Source organism: Oncorhynchus clarkii, chromosome 1, assembly GCF_045791955.1.
Source record: "Oncorhynchus clarkii lewisi isolate Uvic-CL-2024 chromosome 1, UVic_Ocla_1.0, whole genome shotgun sequence".
Classification (NCBI taxonomy): domain Eukaryota; kingdom Metazoa; phylum Chordata; class Actinopteri; order Salmoniformes; family Salmonidae; genus Oncorhynchus; species Oncorhynchus clarkii.
The window spans coordinates 29,401,729-29,421,278 of record NC_092147.1 but is presented as its reverse complement, the minus strand read 5'-3'; the positions used below and the strand labels follow the sequence as shown (position 1 = coordinate 29,421,278).

Sequence of the window (19,550 nt, the reverse complement as noted above, 5' to 3'; positions counted from 1 at the left end):
TTACAAGCAATTAAATACATTTCCTGTAAATAAATAAAAAAGCTTGTTCAAAACCTTTACAACCATTCTTTACATAAAGACTCACATTTCATAGCTACAATATTACAAACAAGCATTGTCTACCTTAACATATACAAATCTTACCAGGGTTTTCAGTATCACATGCTCTTAAGCAAGTATCATTACATATGCTGGCCGTGTACAAGTGACTAAAGTAGACCACATTAACTGGAATGACATTCACTCTCACAGGAGGGAAAAAAACAGCAACCTGAAAGTCACTTCCCAATAAGTCACGCCTCCAACTCTTCTGATAGGCTGCGGCTGCTACATTGCCCCCACCACTATTCAATGAGCATGCAGTGTTGAAAGCAATTTAGAAGCTTTCATTCAATTTAAAAAACGTAATTGATCTGTTAAAAAAAAAATTCTCAGGCAGATTTGATAGAATATGTTGAACAAACCAAAGCATAATTTTCAATCATTCCAATCAGTAAAAGCACTTCAGATGAACAACAGCATAGTCCCCACTTTTTACAGTGCATATATCATTTCTGCCTGCAAGGTGAAAGAGCAATTCATTTATAGGCTTCCTCCTTTGCACATCTTGAGGAAATTGGATATATTGTTTTTCCTGGTATACTTGCTCTGTACAGCTCTATTGAATGAAAAATGTTTTTCCAGGACAAGTCCAAAGACCACTCTACGGGAGTACTACTGTTTGAAGTAATATGCAGATAAGTGTCTTATGGCTTAAAGTGAAAATCATGTCTGGCTGAATGCAAATGTAAGCAAAATGTGCTTTCTTACAGCACAAAAGTATTCAAGTTATTCATTGTCAGCCAACAGATGAGGGTAAAACAATGTTCTTAAGTAGGATTTATTCTAATCCCTCATATCATGCTTTCAGGATTGGCCGGACATGGGTCACCTCCACTGCTGTGAACTGTGAGGTAGTTGCTATAGCGGCAGGGTTTCTTGCCCAGTTCCTCCTCTGCCATCTGGCCAGTGTTGGTGGTCTGGCCTTGCTGGGTAAGCCGTGTCATGCGGAAGGAAGAGCACCTGAAGGAGCCGGTCAGGGTAGTGTTGTTCTCTGACTCACGGCTGAGCACGACTGCACTCTGACAGTAGCGCTTCAGGCCATGGCGGAAATGGATAGTGAACAGGCCGTAAGTTATTGGATCCAAACAGGCATTGAAGAGGCCAAAAATAAAGAGCATATGAGTCAAAGAATGAGAGACCGTCTCATCCATATCGTCAGGGAAGAACCAGTACCACAGTCCCAACAGGTAGTAAGGGGTCCAGCAGACGATGAAGGAAGTCACGATAACAATGCTCATTTTCAAAGTCCTCATCCGTGCTTTTGGAATGTTGTTGTGGGAGCGTCTGAGATGTATCTCCTTAGAAGACACTGAAACAAGGAAATAAACACTTTCTCCTAATCTCAACACCATATTTGTCAATATGTTTATATGACCTTTATCATCAATATGCAGTGCTCTTAGTAACCCCCTCATGAACAACTGTATACTACTACAACTAGAAATAACTACCATTACTGCCACAGGAATAGTACAATTGAGGGTAAAATATGTAATTTGACCTACTGTTTCCATGGGTCATACGACTGGATATCTCCACCAGGATCCGTGTGTAACAGACGATCATGATGATCAGCGGCAGCAGAAATAGACAGGCAAAGGTGAACATGTTATACGTGGTTTCCTGCCAGTGTTGGACAAAGCTCCCACGGGTAGTGCACTGGGTAAACTTTTCTGGAACTGTGATGGTCACGCTGTGGAATATCAGCATCTATGACAACAAAGGAAACGTTTGTTTTTAACAATAAAAAAAGTACGGTCTTTAACCATAAATCTATTGCTTGGCTTAAGTGATATACTGCACGAAATACTAGTGTTTCATGCAGCAGAAAAATGCTCCTGTCTAGTCTGCAATGTGACTAATACCATGTTTAATTGCTCATTTCACTGAATTTGCACAAAAGGTGAAGAGGCAAGCGTTGAATGCTTGAAATTAATTGCAGGTAAGGGCTTCTTTCGGTGATTCCATTTCTCAAAGCCTATGTAGTTTAATGGATTTCATTGCAGAGCCTCCAAATGTAAAATTACTGTCATAATCAGGAATCAGTAAATGATGGCCCTATTCACCAGTTTTCAATCACATTTAAAGTTTAAACCATGGACAATATCGATTAACCGCAATACCTGTACTGAAATTCCCTTCAGGAAAGTGTTTGGTTTTCTTAGTGCTTCCCATTACTACATTTCTAATTGCTGTCAAAATCAAAATGTTCTATTCTTGGTAAGTGAACCTGACAATGTGCATTAAGTCAGTAATGTGCTATAATGCTGCTGCAGGGTTATGTCATTTGATGTTTTACTTAAAACATTTAACATCACTGGGATATACCAGAAGTATAGTTGTATCCTTGTGGTGGTGTCTTAAGATTAGGCTGAGGAGATAAAACATGAAACCTCTCTTAACCAGAGCCTCACCTGGGGAACAGACAGAATCACACTCATCGCCCACGCCACAGACAACATGATCTTGCTTCTCTTCTTGGCCTCATTGATGGCTAGTGGGTTGAGGATAGCAGACTGGCGGTCCAAGCTAATGACCACTGTGACAAAAGCACAGGAGTACATGGCAACAAGTTTCATGAACATCAGTAGCCTACAGGCGACGTCTCCTGCCTGCCACTGAACTGTGATATTCCAAACAGCATCAACAGGCATGACGATGAAAGTCACCAGCAGGTCTGCCACAGTCAGGTTAATTATTAATATCCTAACGTGGGACTTGCGCTTGCCGTTAGTATTGGCAGCCCACAGCACAGCTAGGTTACAGACAGCTGACATGGCACACAGAGTAAAAGTAATGATCACTCGGACTTTGGCTGCTGTGGAGAAGGTGGGCAGCTGTAGTGAGTCTCTACTTGCACTCTTATTGCAGATGTGGGCGAGTGCTTCACAGCTGGCGTTCTGGGCTTGTTCCATCATTTGGTGAAACATCATGATCTCAGGTGACATTCTCAAGCTGTCATTCATATCCCACAGGAAAGGCAGTGACAATATCTTCTCTGGTTGTTCTCCAGCAACGTGTTCATGTGAACACTGTGGTCACTCTGTAAGAATAAACGGTTGGAAAAGAAGGATGTTAAGAATGCAGTTTTTGCACTTGTTCACCCGCCCGCAATTGCTAATAACCCATCCACAACCGCCCGACTATGTGATGAAGTGAAAATCTGAGGCCAGCACCCAACCGTAACCCGTAAAAATAGAAAATGCACAACAGTGGAGTGAGGTTTTTACAGGTCTTTTTAAAAAAAAAATTTTTTTTTTATTTTTTTACATAGGCCTGTTTCCAAGTCAAAATGTACATTTGGTGTATTATTTTACTGTAAGAAAGGCTTAATTCTGCAGGAGTTAATATTATATATTAGGCCAGTAGTCACAGAAAAGGTTAGTGTCAAGATCAATTCTGAATCAAAATCAAAGCCGAGATTTATTTAAAAACATGACTTAAAACGTAAGGCTATGTAACATGAACCTATTAAAAACAGTTCTATAGCAATGAGGTTTGTGCAGTAGGCTATAGGCCCAATACATTATCACTGCATAATGACCATGCTTGAATTGCCCTGTCAATGTTGTTCTCAGACCATTTAGAAATTATAAAACTAAAGAAAGTCATATTCCTTGATATTAAAAAAGACAAAAGCCGCTAACAATAACAATGCAAGCTTATCGAAACACTTTGCTACTCATTAACTTCAGCTACATTGCTGGTTGTAGCATGAGTGGAAGTACAGAGAATGTGCATTTTATGGCTTATAAATTAAAATAAAGTGTTGACAGTGCTGAATAACTTATCTTAACTGCAGCTCATGGTTTTAAAAGCTTTGAAATCTCACAGTATCAACTTTGCTGTGCGCTCGAGGCTTCTTTTTACAGTCTATGGCACAAGGAAACTGCAGATAAGGTAATCTGAGCTATATAGCCATACAACTCTCCTTCCGTGGCCTCTAACTGCTTTTAAATACAAGTTAAACTAAATGCATGCTCTTCAACCGATCGCTGCCCACATGTCCAGCATCACTACTCTGTACGGTTCTGACTTAGAATATGTGAACAACTACCTAGGTGTCTGGTTAGACTAAACTTTCCTTCCAGACTCACATTAAGCATCTCAAATCCAAAATTAAATCTAGAATCAGCTTCTTATTTCGCAACAAAGCAGCCTTCACTCATGCTGCCAAACATACCCTCGTAAAAATGACCATCCTACCGATCCTAGACTTCGGTGATGTAATTTACAAAATAGCCTCCAACACTCTACTCAACAAATTGGATGCAGTCTATCGCAGTGCCATCCGTTTTGTCATCAAAGCCCCATATACTACCCACCACTGCGACCTGTACGCACTCGTTGGCTGGCCCTCGCTTCATACTCGTCGCCAAACCCACTGGCTCTAGGTCATCTACAAGTCTTTGCTAGGTAAAGCCCCGCCTTAGCTCACTGGTCACCAAAGCAGCACGCTCCGGCAGGTATATCTCACTGGTCACCTCCAAAGCCAATTCCTTTTTTGTCCGCCTTCCCTTCCAGTTCTCTGCTGCCAATGACTGGAACGAACTGCAAAAATCACTGAAGCTGGAGACACATATCTCCCTCACTAGCTTTAGCTTTAAGCACCAGCTGTCAGAGCAGCTCACAGATCATTGCACCTGTACATAGCCCATCTGTAAATAGCCAATCCATATACTGTATTTATTTATTTATTTCTTGCTCCTTTGCACCGCAGTATCTCTACTTGCAAATTCATCTTCTGCACATCTACCATTCCAGTGTTTAATTGCTATATTGTAATTACTTCGCCACCATGGCCTATTTATTACCTTACCTCCCTTATCTTACCTTATTTGCACACACTGTATATGAACTTGTTCTACTGTATTATTGACTGTGTTTGTTTATTCCATGTGTAACTCTGTGTTGTTGTATGTGTCGAACTGCTTTGCTTTATCTTGGCCAGGTCGCAGTTGTAAATGAGAACTTGTTCTCAACCACTTGCCTACCTGGTTAAATAAAGGGAAATAAAAATATGATTTCACCAGCGGTAGGCCTATATGTGCACTTGACTTGCTGTTTGGGCCTGCCGGGTAGGCGGAGTTCTACATTCAGACATGATTATGATTTTTTTTAAATGGGAACACTTTACATTCCCGGTGATAGGGCTGCTGAATCAAGTGCACCTGCCGCTAAAAGCGCGAAATGGATAAAAATATGTAATAATGAACGCAAGGCTTTATCGTTGTTTTTTACAGAAATGTTTGGTGATCGACTGGGAATGCCTTGGAATGCCTTGGAGATTGACCGGTTGATGCCCCCTATTTTAGGCTATGTGAGAGGTTATAGACCTCCAGTCAATGTAATTCAATTTACCTAATCTGAACAGTAGGCCTAAACTAAAGTTCCCTTGATGTGCCATTTTGAAGTCCTTGTCTTGGGGCTATCAAATTTCTATAGTGCCTCACAATCATCACACAACATAGCCGGCACTGCTATCATCCCCTTATCATTTCACCAAATATTTCCCAAACATTTGGCTATATACAGAGTACAAAACATTAAGGAAACCTGATCTTTCCATGACAGACTGCACAAGGTGAAAGATATGGTCCCTTATTGATGGTAATTTGTTTGTAAATTCTAAGTCAGCTTACATGAAGTGGAAGAGACAGGTTAAAAAAGGATCTTTTAGCCTCAAGAGTTGACATGTCAGGCTAGTGTCAAGAATTGCAACGTTGTTGGGTTTTTCATGCGCAACAGTTTCCCATGTGCATCAAGAATGGTCCACCACCCAAAGGACAACCAGCCAACTTGACACAACTGTGATAAGCACTGGAATCAACACGGGTCAGCATTCCTGAGGAATGCTTGCGACACCTTGTAGAGTCCATACCTCAACTAATTGAGTCTGTTCCAAGGGCAAGGGGGGGTGCATCTCAATATTCGGAAGGTGTCCTTAATGTTTTGTACACTCAGTGTATATACACAGTGCATTCGAAAAGTATTCAGACCCTTTGACTTTTCACATTATTGCGTTACAGCCTTACTCTAAAATTGATACAATTATTTGTTCTCCTCAATCTACACCCAACACCCCATAATGACAAAGCGATAACTGAAATACCTTATTTACAAAAGTATTCAGACCCTTTGTTATGAGACTCAAAATTGAGCTCAGGTGCATCCAATATCCATTGATCATCCTTGAGATGTTTCTACAACTTGGAGTTCACCAGTTGTAAATTCAATTGACTGAACACAATTTGGAAAGGGACATACCTGTCTATATTAGGTCCCACAGTTGACAGCGCATGTCAGAGCAAGAACCAAGCCATGAGGTCGAAGGAATTGTCCGTAGAGCTCCGAGACAGGATTGTTTCGAGGCAGAGATCTGAGGAAGGGTACCAAAACATTTCTGCAGAATTGAAGGTCCCCAAGAACAGTGGCCTCCATCATTCTGAAATGGAAGACATTTGGAACCACCAAGACTCTCCCTAAAGCTGGCCGTCCTGCCAAACTGTAAAATCAGGAGAGAAGGACCATGAGGTGATCAGGAACCTGATGGTCACTCCGACAGAGCTCCAGTTCCTGTGGAGATGGGAGAACCTTCCAGAAGGACAACCATCTCTGCAGCACTCCACCAATCAGGCCTTTATGGTAGAGTGGCCAGATGGAAGCCACTCAGTAAAAAGCACATAGCAGCTCAATTGGAGTTTGCCAAAAGGCAAACGTAACAAGATTCTCTAGTCTGATGAAACCAAAATTGAACTATTTTGCCTGAATGCCAAGCGTCACGCCCGGAGGACCCTGGTACCATCCCTATGGTGAACCATGGTGGTGGCATCATCATGCTGTGGTGATGTTTTTTGGCGGCAGGGACTGGGAAACTAGTCAGGATCGAGGGAAAGATGAACGGAGCAAAGTACAGAGATCCTTGATGAAAACCTGCTCCAGAGTGCTCAGGACCTCCGACTGGGGCGAAGGTTCACCTTCCAACAGGACAACAACTAAGCACACAACCAAGACAACGGGGCGGCAGGTAGCCTAGTGGAGCATTAGAGCATTGGGCCAGTAACCGAAAAGTTGCTGGATCGAATCCCCGAGCAGCCAAGGTCAAATCTGTCATTCTGCCGCTGAGCAAGGCGCCGAAATGTGGATGTCAATTAAGGTAGTCCCTGCACCGCTCTGATTCAGAGGGGTTGGGTTAAATGCTGAAGACACACTTCAGTTGTAGAACTGACTAGGTATCCCCCTTTCCCCAATGCTGGAGTGGCTTCGGGACAAGTCTTCAAATGTCCAGCCAAAGCCCTGAAATGAACCCGATCGAACATCTCTGGAGTGACCTGAACATAGCTGTGCAGCAATGCTCCCCATCCAACCTGAAAGAGGTGGAGCGGAGCTGCAGAGAATGGGAGAAACTCCCCAAATAAAGGTGTGCCAAGCTTGTAGCGTCATACCCAACACTAACAAAAGGTGCTTCAACAAAAGTCGAGTAAAGGGTCTGAATACTTGTGATATTTTATAAAATTAGAACATTTTTTTCAAATATGTGGAATATCTGAATATTTTTCGAATGCACCGTACAGTGGAACAAAAATACAGTATGTAAAGTGTTGGTCCCATGTTTAATGATCTTAAATATATCCCAGAAATTTTCCACATGCACAAAAAGCTTATTTCTCTCAAATGTTGTGCACTAATTTGTTTACATCCCTGTTAGGTACCATTTCTCATTTGCCAAGATAATCCATCCACCTGAGAGATGTGGCATATCAAGAAGCTGATTAGATAACATGATCATTACACATGTGCACCTTGTACTGAGCACAATAAAAGCCCCCTAAAATGGGCAGTTTTGTCACACGACATCAAGTTGAGGGAGCATGCAATTGGCAGATATTGGCAACCAGAGCTGTTGGCAGATAATTTTATGTTAATGTCACTACCATAAGCTGCCTCAAACATTGTTTTAGAGAATTTGGCAGTTCGTCCAACCGGCCTCACAACCACAGACCAAGTGTAAATACGCCAGCCCAAGACCGCCACATCCGGCTTATTCAACTGTGTGATGTCTGAGACCAGCCACGCAGACAGCTGATAAAACTGGATTTGTACAACCTAAGAATTTCTGCACAGTCAGAAAGTCTCAGTGAAGCGCATCTGCATGCTCGTCGTCCTCACCCAGGGTCTTGACCTGACTGCAGTTCGGTGTCGTAACCGACTTCAGTGGGCAAATGCTCGCCTTCGATGGTCACTGGCACACTGGAGAAGTGTCCTCTTCCAGGCTGAGTCCCGGGTTTCAACTGTACCGGGCTGATGTCAACATTGTGAAAAGAGTGCCAGATGGTGGCGGTGGGGTTACAGTATGGGCAGGCATAAGCTACGGACAACAAACAGAATTGCATTTTATTGATGTCAATTTGAACGCACAGAGATATAACGAGATCCTGAGGTCATTGATCCACTGCCTCATGTTTCAGCATGATAATGCACAGCCCAATGTCGCAAGGATCTGTACACAATTCCTGTAAGCTGAAAAAGTCCCAGTTCTTCCATGGCCTGCATACTCACTAGACATGTCACCCATTGAGCATGTTTGAGATGCTGCCGTACACATTGATCAAGAGCGCGTTCCGGTTTCCGCCAATAGCCAGCAACTTTGCACAGCCATTGAAGAGTGGGACAACATTCCACAACCAACAGCCTGATCATCCCTATTTGAAGGAAATGTGACATGTTGCATGAGGCAAATGGTGGTCACACCAGATAGACTGGTTCTCTGATCCACAGCCCTACCTTGTAAGGTATCTGCAATCAACTCGTGAAATCCATAGATTAGGCCCAATTTAATTCATTTCAATTAACTGATTTCCTTATATGCACTGTAACTCAGTAAAATCTCTGAAATTGTTGAATGTTGTGTTTATATTTTTTCAGTGTATACACAGTGTCTTCAAAGTACACACCCCTTGACATTCTCCAGATGTCTCCAGATTAAATTGAGGGGTTTTTCACTGGTTTACACACAACACACCATAATGTCAAAATATAATTATGTTTTTAGAAATTCTGACAAATTAATAATAAAATCAAAGCTGAAATGTATTGCGTCAATAAGTATTCAATCCCTTTATAAGCATCAATAAGTTCAGTAGTAAAAATGTCACAACATAATGTTTCATGGAATTTTGAATGATTACCTAATTTCTTTACCCCACACATGCAAGGTCCCGCAGTTGAGCAATGAATATCTAACACAGATTCAACCAAAGAGGTTCTCTGGTTTCCATTGCGTCGCATAGAAGGGCCCTATTGGTACATGGGTAAAAATAAAAAAGCAAACACTGACTATACAAACACATGACCAATTCTATGTGCTTGTTGAACATTTCATTCCAAAAACATGGGCAATAATATGGAGTTGGTACCTCCTTCGCTACTATAACAACCTCCACTCTTCTGGGAAGGCTTTCCAGTAGATTGTGGTACGTTGCTGCGGGAACTTGCTTCCATTCAGCCACAAGAGCATTAGTGATTTTGGACACTGATCTTGGACGAGTAGGCCAGGCTCGCAGTCGGCGTTCCAAATCATCCCAAAGGTGTTCAATGTGGTTGAGTTCAGGGCTCTCTGCAGGCCAGTCACGTTCTTCCACACCGATCTCGACAAACCATTTGTGACTCATTTCAGGAAACTAGGCGTATGTTGCTCGTCACTAATTCACAGGAGAGCCATTTGAACATCCGTTTTTTTTGTGTGCCAGAAATACAATCTGGAACGGGTGAACTTTCATGTGCCTTAATAACAAACTTGTATGCCGTCTGTAAATACAAATAAAATTGTTACAATTACAAGCCTTGTTGGTTTAGCCACAGAAAAAGACGGTCAATCATAGTGGGAAGTGGGAAGGTTCCTAAGATAATGGCTGGGCTGGACATGCCGAGAGATAGGTTTGGATTGGACTGCTTCTGTCTATAACATGAGCTGGTCACTATATGTAGGCAATCCTTTCCAACACTGCTTTTTAAAAACATATCACATAGTAGAACTGCAAAGGTGTTGCTCTCCACTTTCTGTAGGACTTAGTTCTGAAATCAGTGGAAAGCACGGTGGAATTAGAGTATGACAGCTGAGGAGATTCTGGCATTTGCAAATTTGCAGACAGAGTCCAAAAGAGAAGACACAGAAGGCTGTTGTATAAAACACCTGTCTCTGAACTACATCTTCAAAGTAAGGCAACCATGGCATCGGTGACAGAGGGAGATGAATCCATCCATGTATATGGGTAAAATAGTCTAGCTAGCTGCATTTAGAAGATATTACACATTTCTAATTTTGTCAAAAAGTTGTTTTCATTTCAAGTTACAGTGTACTGTTAGCTAGCTAACGTCAGCTGGCTGGCTCGCTAGCTAACGTGACATGTATGATATGTGCAGTGATATTATTCGAAACTCAGAGCCATTTGCGTTGATAGCTGTAGCCTAATTTTAGCTAGCTAACATAACATTGGTTATTTACCTGCAGATTCATTCTGGGTGTCACGAACTGGCTCGAAGTTTGTAACAAAAAGGGAGACAATGTGGAGATAAATATATTTTGTTTTTTCTTAACTGAAGAAAACTAAATACAATTAACAATGGTGTGTGTAGTCAGTAATCAGAAGTGTAAGTGAGTGTTTGCATGCATAAATGTGATAATGAGGGGGGTTGAAAGGTGCCAAAGCAAACAAACGGCCACAACCAAAATCTATCAGTGTCTGCATGGAGAGAGTCTCCCAAATGAATGGGGAAGAGGTGTATTTATCCCGGGACACACCCGAGCCCAGGTGTGTCCCATTTCGTTGACGACCCTCCCGGCTCCGCCCACCGACATCCTATTAAAGAAAACAAGAGCAAAGAGACAGAATACGGCAGACAGAGTGGGAGGGTCGTCACACTGGGTAGTAAAGTTATGAGCTGGGATTATGGTTCATTGTTTAACTAGCTAGCTAAACAAAAAATGACTCCACTATGCAAGTAACCATTTCAATAGATTGTTCATGATGTCACTGCGACAACTTCTGGCTATCTACTCTAATTTCAGAGCACTCGTCTGAGAGTGTGTCAGAGCGCAGAATAACTGGCAAATTTACGAACACTCAACACCCGTTGACTATGGCCAGTGTGAGGAAACTTTGGCAAAAAAAATCATAATTAAATTGTTGCCAGCAGCACAAATGCAGTCCCCAATGCTCTATAGAATATAACAGCCTAACCAGCTCTACATGGCCGAGTAAAATTGTCAGAGTGAGCTGTTCTCTCATTTGTGTCTGGAAGTAACTAGCAAGCTAGCCAACATTAGCCAGTTAGCTTGGGTCCTTGACTACCGCTGTTAGGGTCAGAATGCTCAGATGCCCTACTCCTCAGCCAGAGCATCTTGTGTGTGCTCAGAATGCTCCGAGAGTGAAACACCCTGAATTTACGAATGGACAATCTGACAACACAGTTTACGGACGCCCAGAGCATACGCTGGCACTCCACATTGAATTTACGAACACACCTGCAGTATAAACCAGCCGTTAGTATTGAAATCTTTGGTTGTTTAGTACATGGCCTCACATGTGAATCCTTCAAGAGCTGGGTGGGGCTAAAACTTAAGAGGGTGTGAACAACACTGAATGGGTGTAGACAAAGAGCTCTCCATTAGGTATACCAAAACATTCAAGGGCCATTTTCTCAAAAGTGAGGTTACAAGTTTATCAACTTTCAAAGAAGAATTACTTAACTATTGTTCCTCAACTGTTGTGTATGATACACTTTTCTAGCTCTATACTTTCATCCAATGTATAAAAAAAAACTATTTCTAATTTTTGCTACATAAGACCGAATTGAGCCGGTTGACCACATTTCTGTATGGACCTCGCTCTGTGCACGGGGGCATTGTCATGCTGAAACAAGAAAGGGCTTTCCCCAAACTGTTGGCACAAAGTTGAAGCACAGCAACGTCTGAATGTCATTGTATGCTGTAGCGTTAAGACTTACTTCACTGCAACTAAGGGGCCTAGCCAGAACCATGAAAAATAGCCCCAGACCATCATTCCTCCTCCACCAAATGTTATAGTTAGCACTATGCAGTCGGGCAGGTAGCGTTGTCCTTCCATCCACCATACCCGGATTCGTCCTTTGGACTGCCAGATGGGGAGTTTTTCAGGATAAAAAAAGGGAAAAAAAGGAATGGAGCTAAGCAAAGGCTAAATCCTAGAGGAAAACCTGGTTCAGTCTGCTGTCAGCAGGACAATAACGTAAAACACATGGCCAAATCAACACCGGAGTTAAGAGTTTTGACTTTAATCTACGGCAAGACCTGAAAATGGTTGTCCAGCAATGATCAACAACCAATTCGACGGAGCTTGAAGAATTTGAAAAGAATTACAAAAAAAAAAAAATGGGCAAATGTTGCACAACCCAGGTGTTTAAAGCTCTTAGGGACTTACCCAGAAATATTCACAGCTGTAATTGCTGCCATAAGTTATTCTATTGACTCAGGGGTGTGAATACTTAAAGGAGATATTCCTGTACTCCATTTTCAATACATTTGCAAAAATGTTTAAAAAAAGTGTCTTCACTTTGTCATTTTGGGGTATTCAAAATAAAACCTTAAATTTGTCACATAAAACAAGTGCAGACTTTGCCATGAAATGCTTACTTACAAGCCCGTAACCAACAATGCAGTTCAAGAAGGAGAAAATATTTAACAAGTAAACAAAAATAAAAGGTAATAATAAAAAGTAACACAATAAGAATAACGAGGCTATATACAGGGGGCAACGGTACCGAGTCAGGCTAGTTGAGGTAATCTGTACATGTAGGTGGGGGCGAAGTGACTATGCACAGGTAACAAACAACAGCAGTGTTCAAAAGGGACAAGGGGGGTGGTGTCATTGTAAATTGCCCAGTGGCAATTTTTATGAATTGTTCAGCAGGCTTGGGGATAGAAGCTGTTGGAGTCTTTTGGTCCTAGGCTTGGCGCACTGGTACCTCTTGCCGTGTGATAGCAGAGAAAACAGTCTATATCTTGGGTGGCTGGAGTCTGAATTTTATGGGCTTTCCTCTAACACCGCCTATTATATAGGTCCTGGATGGCAGGAAGCTTGGCCCCAGTGATGTACTGGGCCATTCGCACTAGCCTCTGTAGTGCCTTACGGTCAGAAGCCGAGCAGTTGCCATACCAGGTGGTGATGCAACCGGTCAGGATGCTCTCGATGGTGCAGTTGTAGAACCTTTTGAGGATCTGTGGACCCAGGACACATTTTTTTCCTCGCTCCTGAGGTGGAAAAGGTTTTGTCGTGCCCTCTTCACGACCGTCTTGTTAGGGATCAGCGTGGCAGATGTGTTGTTGCCTACTCTTACCACTTGGGGGTAGCCCATCAGGAAGTCCAGGATCCAGTTGCAGAGGTAAGTGTTAAGTCCCAGAGTCCTTAGCTTAGCGTTGAGCTTTGTGGGCACTATGGTGTTGAATGCTGAGCTGTAGTCAATGAACAGCATTCTCACATAGGTGTTCCTTTTGTCCAGGTGAGAAAGGGCAGTGTGGAGTGGGATTGAGATTATGCCATCTGTGGATCTGTTAGGGCGGTATGCGAATTGGAGTGGGTCTACGGTGTCCGGGAGGATGCTGTTGATGTGAGCCATGACCAGCCTTTCAAAGCACTTCATGGCTACCGACGTGAGTGTCACGGGCAGTAATCATGTATGCAGGTTAACTTCACTTCCTTGGGCACAGGGACTATGGTGGTCTGCTTGAAACATGTAGGTATTACAGAGTCAGTCATGGGGTTGAAAATGGTTGAAAATGTTAGTGAAGACACTTGACATTTGGTCCGCACATGCTTTGAGTACACATCCTGATAATCCGTCTGGCCCAGCGGCTTTGTGAATGTTGACCTGTTTAAAAGGTTTTGTTCACGTCGGCTACTGAGAACATTATCACAGTCATCCAGAATAGCGGGTGCTCTTGTACATGCTTCAGTGTTGCTTGCCTCGACGCAAGTATAAAAAGTCATTTAGCTAGTCTGGTAGGCTCGCGTCACTAGGTAGCTCCTGTCTGGGTTTCCCTTTGTAGTTAGTAATAGTTTTCAAGCCCTGCCACATCCGACAAGTGTCAGAGTAGCAGGATTCAATCTTCATCCTATATTTAAGCTTTGCTTGTTTGATGTTTCATCTGAGGGCATAGCAGGATTTTTTATAAGCGTCCTGATTAGTCTCCTGCTCCTTGACAGTGGCAGCTCTAGCCTTTAGTTCAATGCAGATGCTGCCTGTAATCCACGGCTTCTGGTTGGGATATGTACGTACAATCACTGCTGGTACGACGTCGTCAATGCACTTATTGATGAAGCCGATGAGGTAGTGTATTCCTCAGTGCCATTGGATGAATCCCAGAACATATTCCAGTCTGTGCTAGGTAAACAGTCCTGTAGTGTAGCATCCGTGTGATTTGACCACTTCCGTATTATGGGAGTGACTGGTACTTCCTGCTTTAGTTTTTGCTTGTAAGCAGGAATCAGGAGGATAGAATTATGGTCAGAATTGCCAAATGGAGGGCGGGAGAGTTTTGTATACATCTCTGTGCGTGGAGTAAAGGTGGTCTAGGATTTATGTTTCCCTGGTTGCACGTCACATGCTGGTAAAGGTTTGGTAAAACTGATTTCAGTTTGCAATAAATTCCCCGGCCACTAGGAGCACCACTTCTGGGTGTGCATTTTCTTCTTTGCTTATGGCCTTATAGAGTTGGTTGAGAGCGGTCTTAGTGCCAGTTTCGCTTTTGTGGTGATAAATAAGACGGCTACGAAAAATACAGATGAGAACTCTTGGTAGATAGTGTGGTCTACAGCTTATCATAAGGTACTCTACCTCAGGTGAGAAATACCTCAAGACTTCTTTATTATTATTTTTTTTATTTATTTTACTTTTATTTAACTAGGCAAGTCAGTCAAAATTCTTATTTTCAATGACGGCCTAGGAACAGTGGGTTAACTGCCTGTTCAGGGGCAGAACGACAGATTTGTACCTTGTCAGCTCGGGGATTTGAACTTGCAACCTTCTGGTTACTAGTCCAACACTCTAACCACTAGGCTACCCTGCCGCCCCGATTAGACATAGTGCACCAGCTGTTATTTACAAAAATACACAACCCCCCCCACCTCTAGTCTTACCAGAGGTAGCGTCTGTTCTGCCGGTGCATGGAAAATCCACGTCTCTGTGAAACACAAGATATTACCATTTTTAAATGTCCCGTTGGTAGGATAATCTTAATCGTAGGTCATTTTACTTTCCAGTGACTGCACATTATCAAGAAGAATGGAAGGCATTGGGAGTTTACTCGCACGCCTCTGGATTCTCAGAAGGTGGCCTGATCTGCAGCCTCTTTTACGGCGTTTTTTATTCACGCAAAAGGCGTGGGCCTGTTCCAGTGAAAGCAGGATATCCTTCTTGTCGGACTCGTTAATGGAAAAGGTTTCTTCCAGTTCGCGTTGGGTAATTGCTTTTCTGATGTCCAGAATTTATTTTTGTTCATAAAGACTGTAGCAGCAACATTATGGACACAATAAGTTAAAATAAGTTAGACAAAACACAAAAAAAGAAAAAGCACAATTGGTTGGGAGAATGTAAAATGTCAGCCATCTTCAAGATTGTGTGTAGATGGGTGAGAAAATATATTTAATACATTTTGAATTCAGAACAACCTCAATTTGTCGGGGCATGGACTCTACAAGGTGTCGAAAGCGTTCCACAGGGATGTTGGCCCGTGTTGACACCAATGCATACCACAGTTGTATGAAGTTGGCTGGATGTCCTTTGGGTGGTGGACCATTCTTGATACAGACGGGAAACTTGTGTGAAAAACAGCAGCGTTGCATTTCTTGACAAACGTGCGCCTGGCACCTATTACCACACCCTGTTCAAATATTGTCTTGCCCATTCACTCTCTGAACGGCACACACACAATCCATGTCTCAATTGTCTCAAGATTAAAAAATCCTTCTTTAAATCTGTCTCCTCCCCTTCCTCTACACTGATTGAGGTGGATTTAACAATTCACAAAAATAATGGATCATAGCTTTCTGGAATAACCTAGTCAGTCTATGTAATGAAAAGAGCACATGTCCTTAATGTTTTGTACTGGACTGGAAGCTATTGAAAATTAGATCTGTACGTAATTAGGACAAATATTTGTAGGAAATCAAAAGGGAAGAATTCTAAAAAAATAAAATGGTGTACCTTTGATAAGAGAGGTGAAGAAACACACCACCCTTGTCTATAGATCTGTAGCTCATGGATAGGAAGGTATTGAAAATTAGACATATCACAAGAAATATGGCTATTTAAAAAATATATAATAATTTTTTAAAAATCAGGGAAGTGGTGAACTGGAATTCAAATTAATGTAGCATGGATGGGGTGGGTCAATGACTTCACATCTCTATTCTACCTGGATAGGAAGCTTTTGAAAACTCCAATTGTAAATTGGTAAAAAAAATAGCACCTAGATATGTGCATCTTTCCCTTTCAAAATGATTCGGTCTCCAACACGATACGTTTTAGTTTGAAATTATTCGGTTTGATTAGATGTATATGAAATAGATGCAATATGATGCATTCATTGCATGAACACGTTAACTTTCCATTCTAAATTACAATCTGCTGCTGCGCCTCTGACCTGACTTCTATGTGCATAAATTATATGTAGGCACCAGAGCTGAGCCATAAAATAAACTGGTCATCTACCACCCAACTATCAGTTTTGGGGGGGGGGGGGGGGGATGTTTGCTTTTTGCAGATTAAAAGTGTTAAGAGCTAGTAGCTAATATATAAATATTTATTTTTAAAAATGTGCTATGACATAACCAATGAATATATACTGTAGAACAACTTTGGATTTCACCCCAGTCTCATAACCGAAACGGTTTAGACCATTTGGAAGTTGACTCAGTGAGCTTCTCTTCTTCAACCATGCAGTGCAGGTAGCATGTAAGTGGCTGTCCTCATTATGAAATTATTAACTTTACACTGTATATCTAAAAAATGACCATATAAAGAACATGTTTGGACACCTACTCATTCAAGGGTTCTTTATTTTCCTATTTTGTATATTTTAGAATAGTGAAGACATCAAAATGACTAAATAACACATATGGAATCATGCAGTAACCAGAAAAGTGTTAAACAAATCAAAATATATTTTATATTTGAGATTCTTCAAATAGCCACCATTTGCCTTGACAGCTTCGCATTCCCTAAACCAGCTTCATGAGGTAGTCACCTGGAATGCATTTCTATTAAAAGGTGTGCCTTATTCCCAAATATAATATTTGTTTAACAATGGACAATTTTGGTTACTAAATGATTCCATGTGTTATTTAGTAGTTTTGATGTAGAAAATAGTAGAATCAAAGAAAACCCTTGCTTGAGTAGGTGTGTCCACACTTGACTGGTACTGTATACGGACTGCTGATGGTGAACCTGAACAATCTAATATAAGCCCAATCAGCATGTAGCCTACCTTTAGCCAGATGAGAGTTGTGTCTCTGGCGGTAGTATGGGCTACTTGTAATTCCATTAAAATACAATTTAACACCACATTTGATTTTTAAAAAAATAATAGCAATTTACATTTGTTACTCAACTAATAAAGCATAACATTGCACAAGCCATTTTACAAACATTTGAATACTGAAGGTGATCTGGAATAGACCTACCTCGTTGGGCAGTGCGCGAAGCTGCACACAGCGCGCAATTTGATTTGGCTGCTGATATTGTCCGGGGATGTTCGGCATGCAAAATGACTGTCAACATAATTACGTGTTTAGTTTAACACTGAAGGAGAGGATGCAAATGTCACAAAAGATCAGGTCGTTTTGGAAGGTTACGTTAGAAAGTCATTTGAGCAAAACATTTACGTTTACAGGTGATTCGTAGCGTTTGAATCGATTTTCGGACCGATGGATGTTACATTTGGAAACGATGCACTCATAACTTAAACATTTGAACCTGGGATCGATGCGTATCGGTGAATGTTTCATCCCTAACTGCACCCTTAGTAGTTGGGGGGGGGTAGATGCACCTTGTTCACTACGGTCATATGACAAATATATCACTCACCCTAGGACATTCCATCGGGGAGCTATCATGTTACATGTTCTGTTTAGAGGCAAATTGGCTCTGGCAGACAAATACTCCATGGAATCATTGTACGGTTCTAGAAACAGCCCTCCACTTTCATATCACAAATTATTTAACACATACTAAATATACACTTACTGTATGTACCGGTTTTAACACAGTTGCAGCCAACAATGTTTTTCTGTGACAATACAATTGTGCAGTCCGATCTTCGTTTACACAGGTGTTCAGAGACGCATGATCGCTAATGAGCACAGTTAGTCGTCTGACTTATGTTGGTTTTCCATAAACACGTGCTGTAACATGGAAATATGGCCGTGTGGGAACCCTAACCCTATAAAGTGGGTAGTAATTTAACATTTTAAAGTCATTTATCGCTGATATGTAAGATACTTTCCTTATGTTTCCAAAACCGTACCGCGGGCAATGTTAACGTTTAGAGAATGCGTTGGGGATCTTAACAAAATTCACCGACCAGAAGATATCAATAGGCGCTAAAGGTAGTTGGCGTCTATGAATGGGCTAAGACGTCAATGTTCATTAATTACAATGACCATTTCCTCAGCGTAAGGAAGCTACCTCATTAATAATGTAGCATAACTCAACTAGTATGCATAAATAGAAATGTGGAACCAATCATCCTTAAAACTGGAACATTGTGTGTGACCTTGAAGTAGTTTACTAATAATGAACTCTTGGAATAACAGAAGAGTTGAATATGATTGTACTCTATTTTTCACCGATTTCAAGAATCCCCTAATACCACGTTTACCAACTGGACTGAAGAAACTACTAACCTGTGAATTGGCTGACAATTCCCCATCAAAAAGACTTTCGTTTGTTTCTCGTAAATCGATTATTCCAAAGCCACTGCAGAAACAGTTTTTGCCTTATGGTAGTAGAACAGTGAAGAAGAAAACTGACACGATTCCACGCTCAGTTCTTTTCTACCTGAAGTTGAAGCAGGTTTTAGAAATGCTCCTTAATTGTTGCCTAAATTGCTTTTATAATAGAGAGAATGTTTAGTATTGGCGATAATCAGACTTCATCAATAGCAATGATATAACTCCATGATTCACCCCTTCCTCAGCATCTTTATCATCGCATATCGGATCCTGTAGCCTACTTGTCTGTGTAACATCCGTTCATTGGTTGTATGATTCAAAAGACCAAGTGAAAAGACGTCACATTTTTCGTTTTTGGTTTCTGAATTTGAACAACAAAAATCGAAAATCGACTTGTTTTCTCAATTATTGTCAGAATTGGACATGTAATAACAGAAAACTAAATCTATTTCATTTTTGATT

At 41.5% G+C, this 19,550-nt stretch overlaps 1 protein-coding gene across 1 annotated transcript; it reads right to left on the bottom strand.

Annotated features, from left to right (window-relative positions):
• Positions 1–893: 893 nt before the first annotated feature.
• LOC139416026 (gonadotropin-releasing hormone II receptor-like) lies at positions 894–3,081 on the bottom strand. Its single transcript, XM_071164266.1, has 3 exons — positions 2,517–3,081; positions 1,608–1,812; positions 894–1,411 (listed from the first exon to the last, which is right to left on the bottom strand). Exons 1-3 carry the CDS (start codon positions 3,066–3,068, stop codon positions 894–896), a joined length of 1,275 nt encoding a protein of 424 aa, XP_071020367.1. The 5' UTR covers positions 3,069–3,081.
• Between the last annotated feature and the right edge of the window lie 16,469 nt (positions 3,082–19,550).

Bases quoted from the DNA above. Each gene is read 5' to 3' on its own strand.
- LOC139416026 (XM_071164266.1), bottom strand. From the start codon at position 3,068: ATGAATGACAGCTTGAGAATGTCACCTGAGATCATGATGTTTCACCAA. The intron at 1,813-2,516 runs GTGAGGCTCTGG...TTGTTGTCATAG, and splicing joins TGATTCTGTCTGTTCCCCAG to ATGCTGATATTCCACAGCGT. The intron at 1,412-1,607 runs GTAGGTCAAATT...TCCTTGTTTCAG, and splicing joins TCGTATGACCCATGGAAACA to TGTCTTCTAAGGAGATACAT.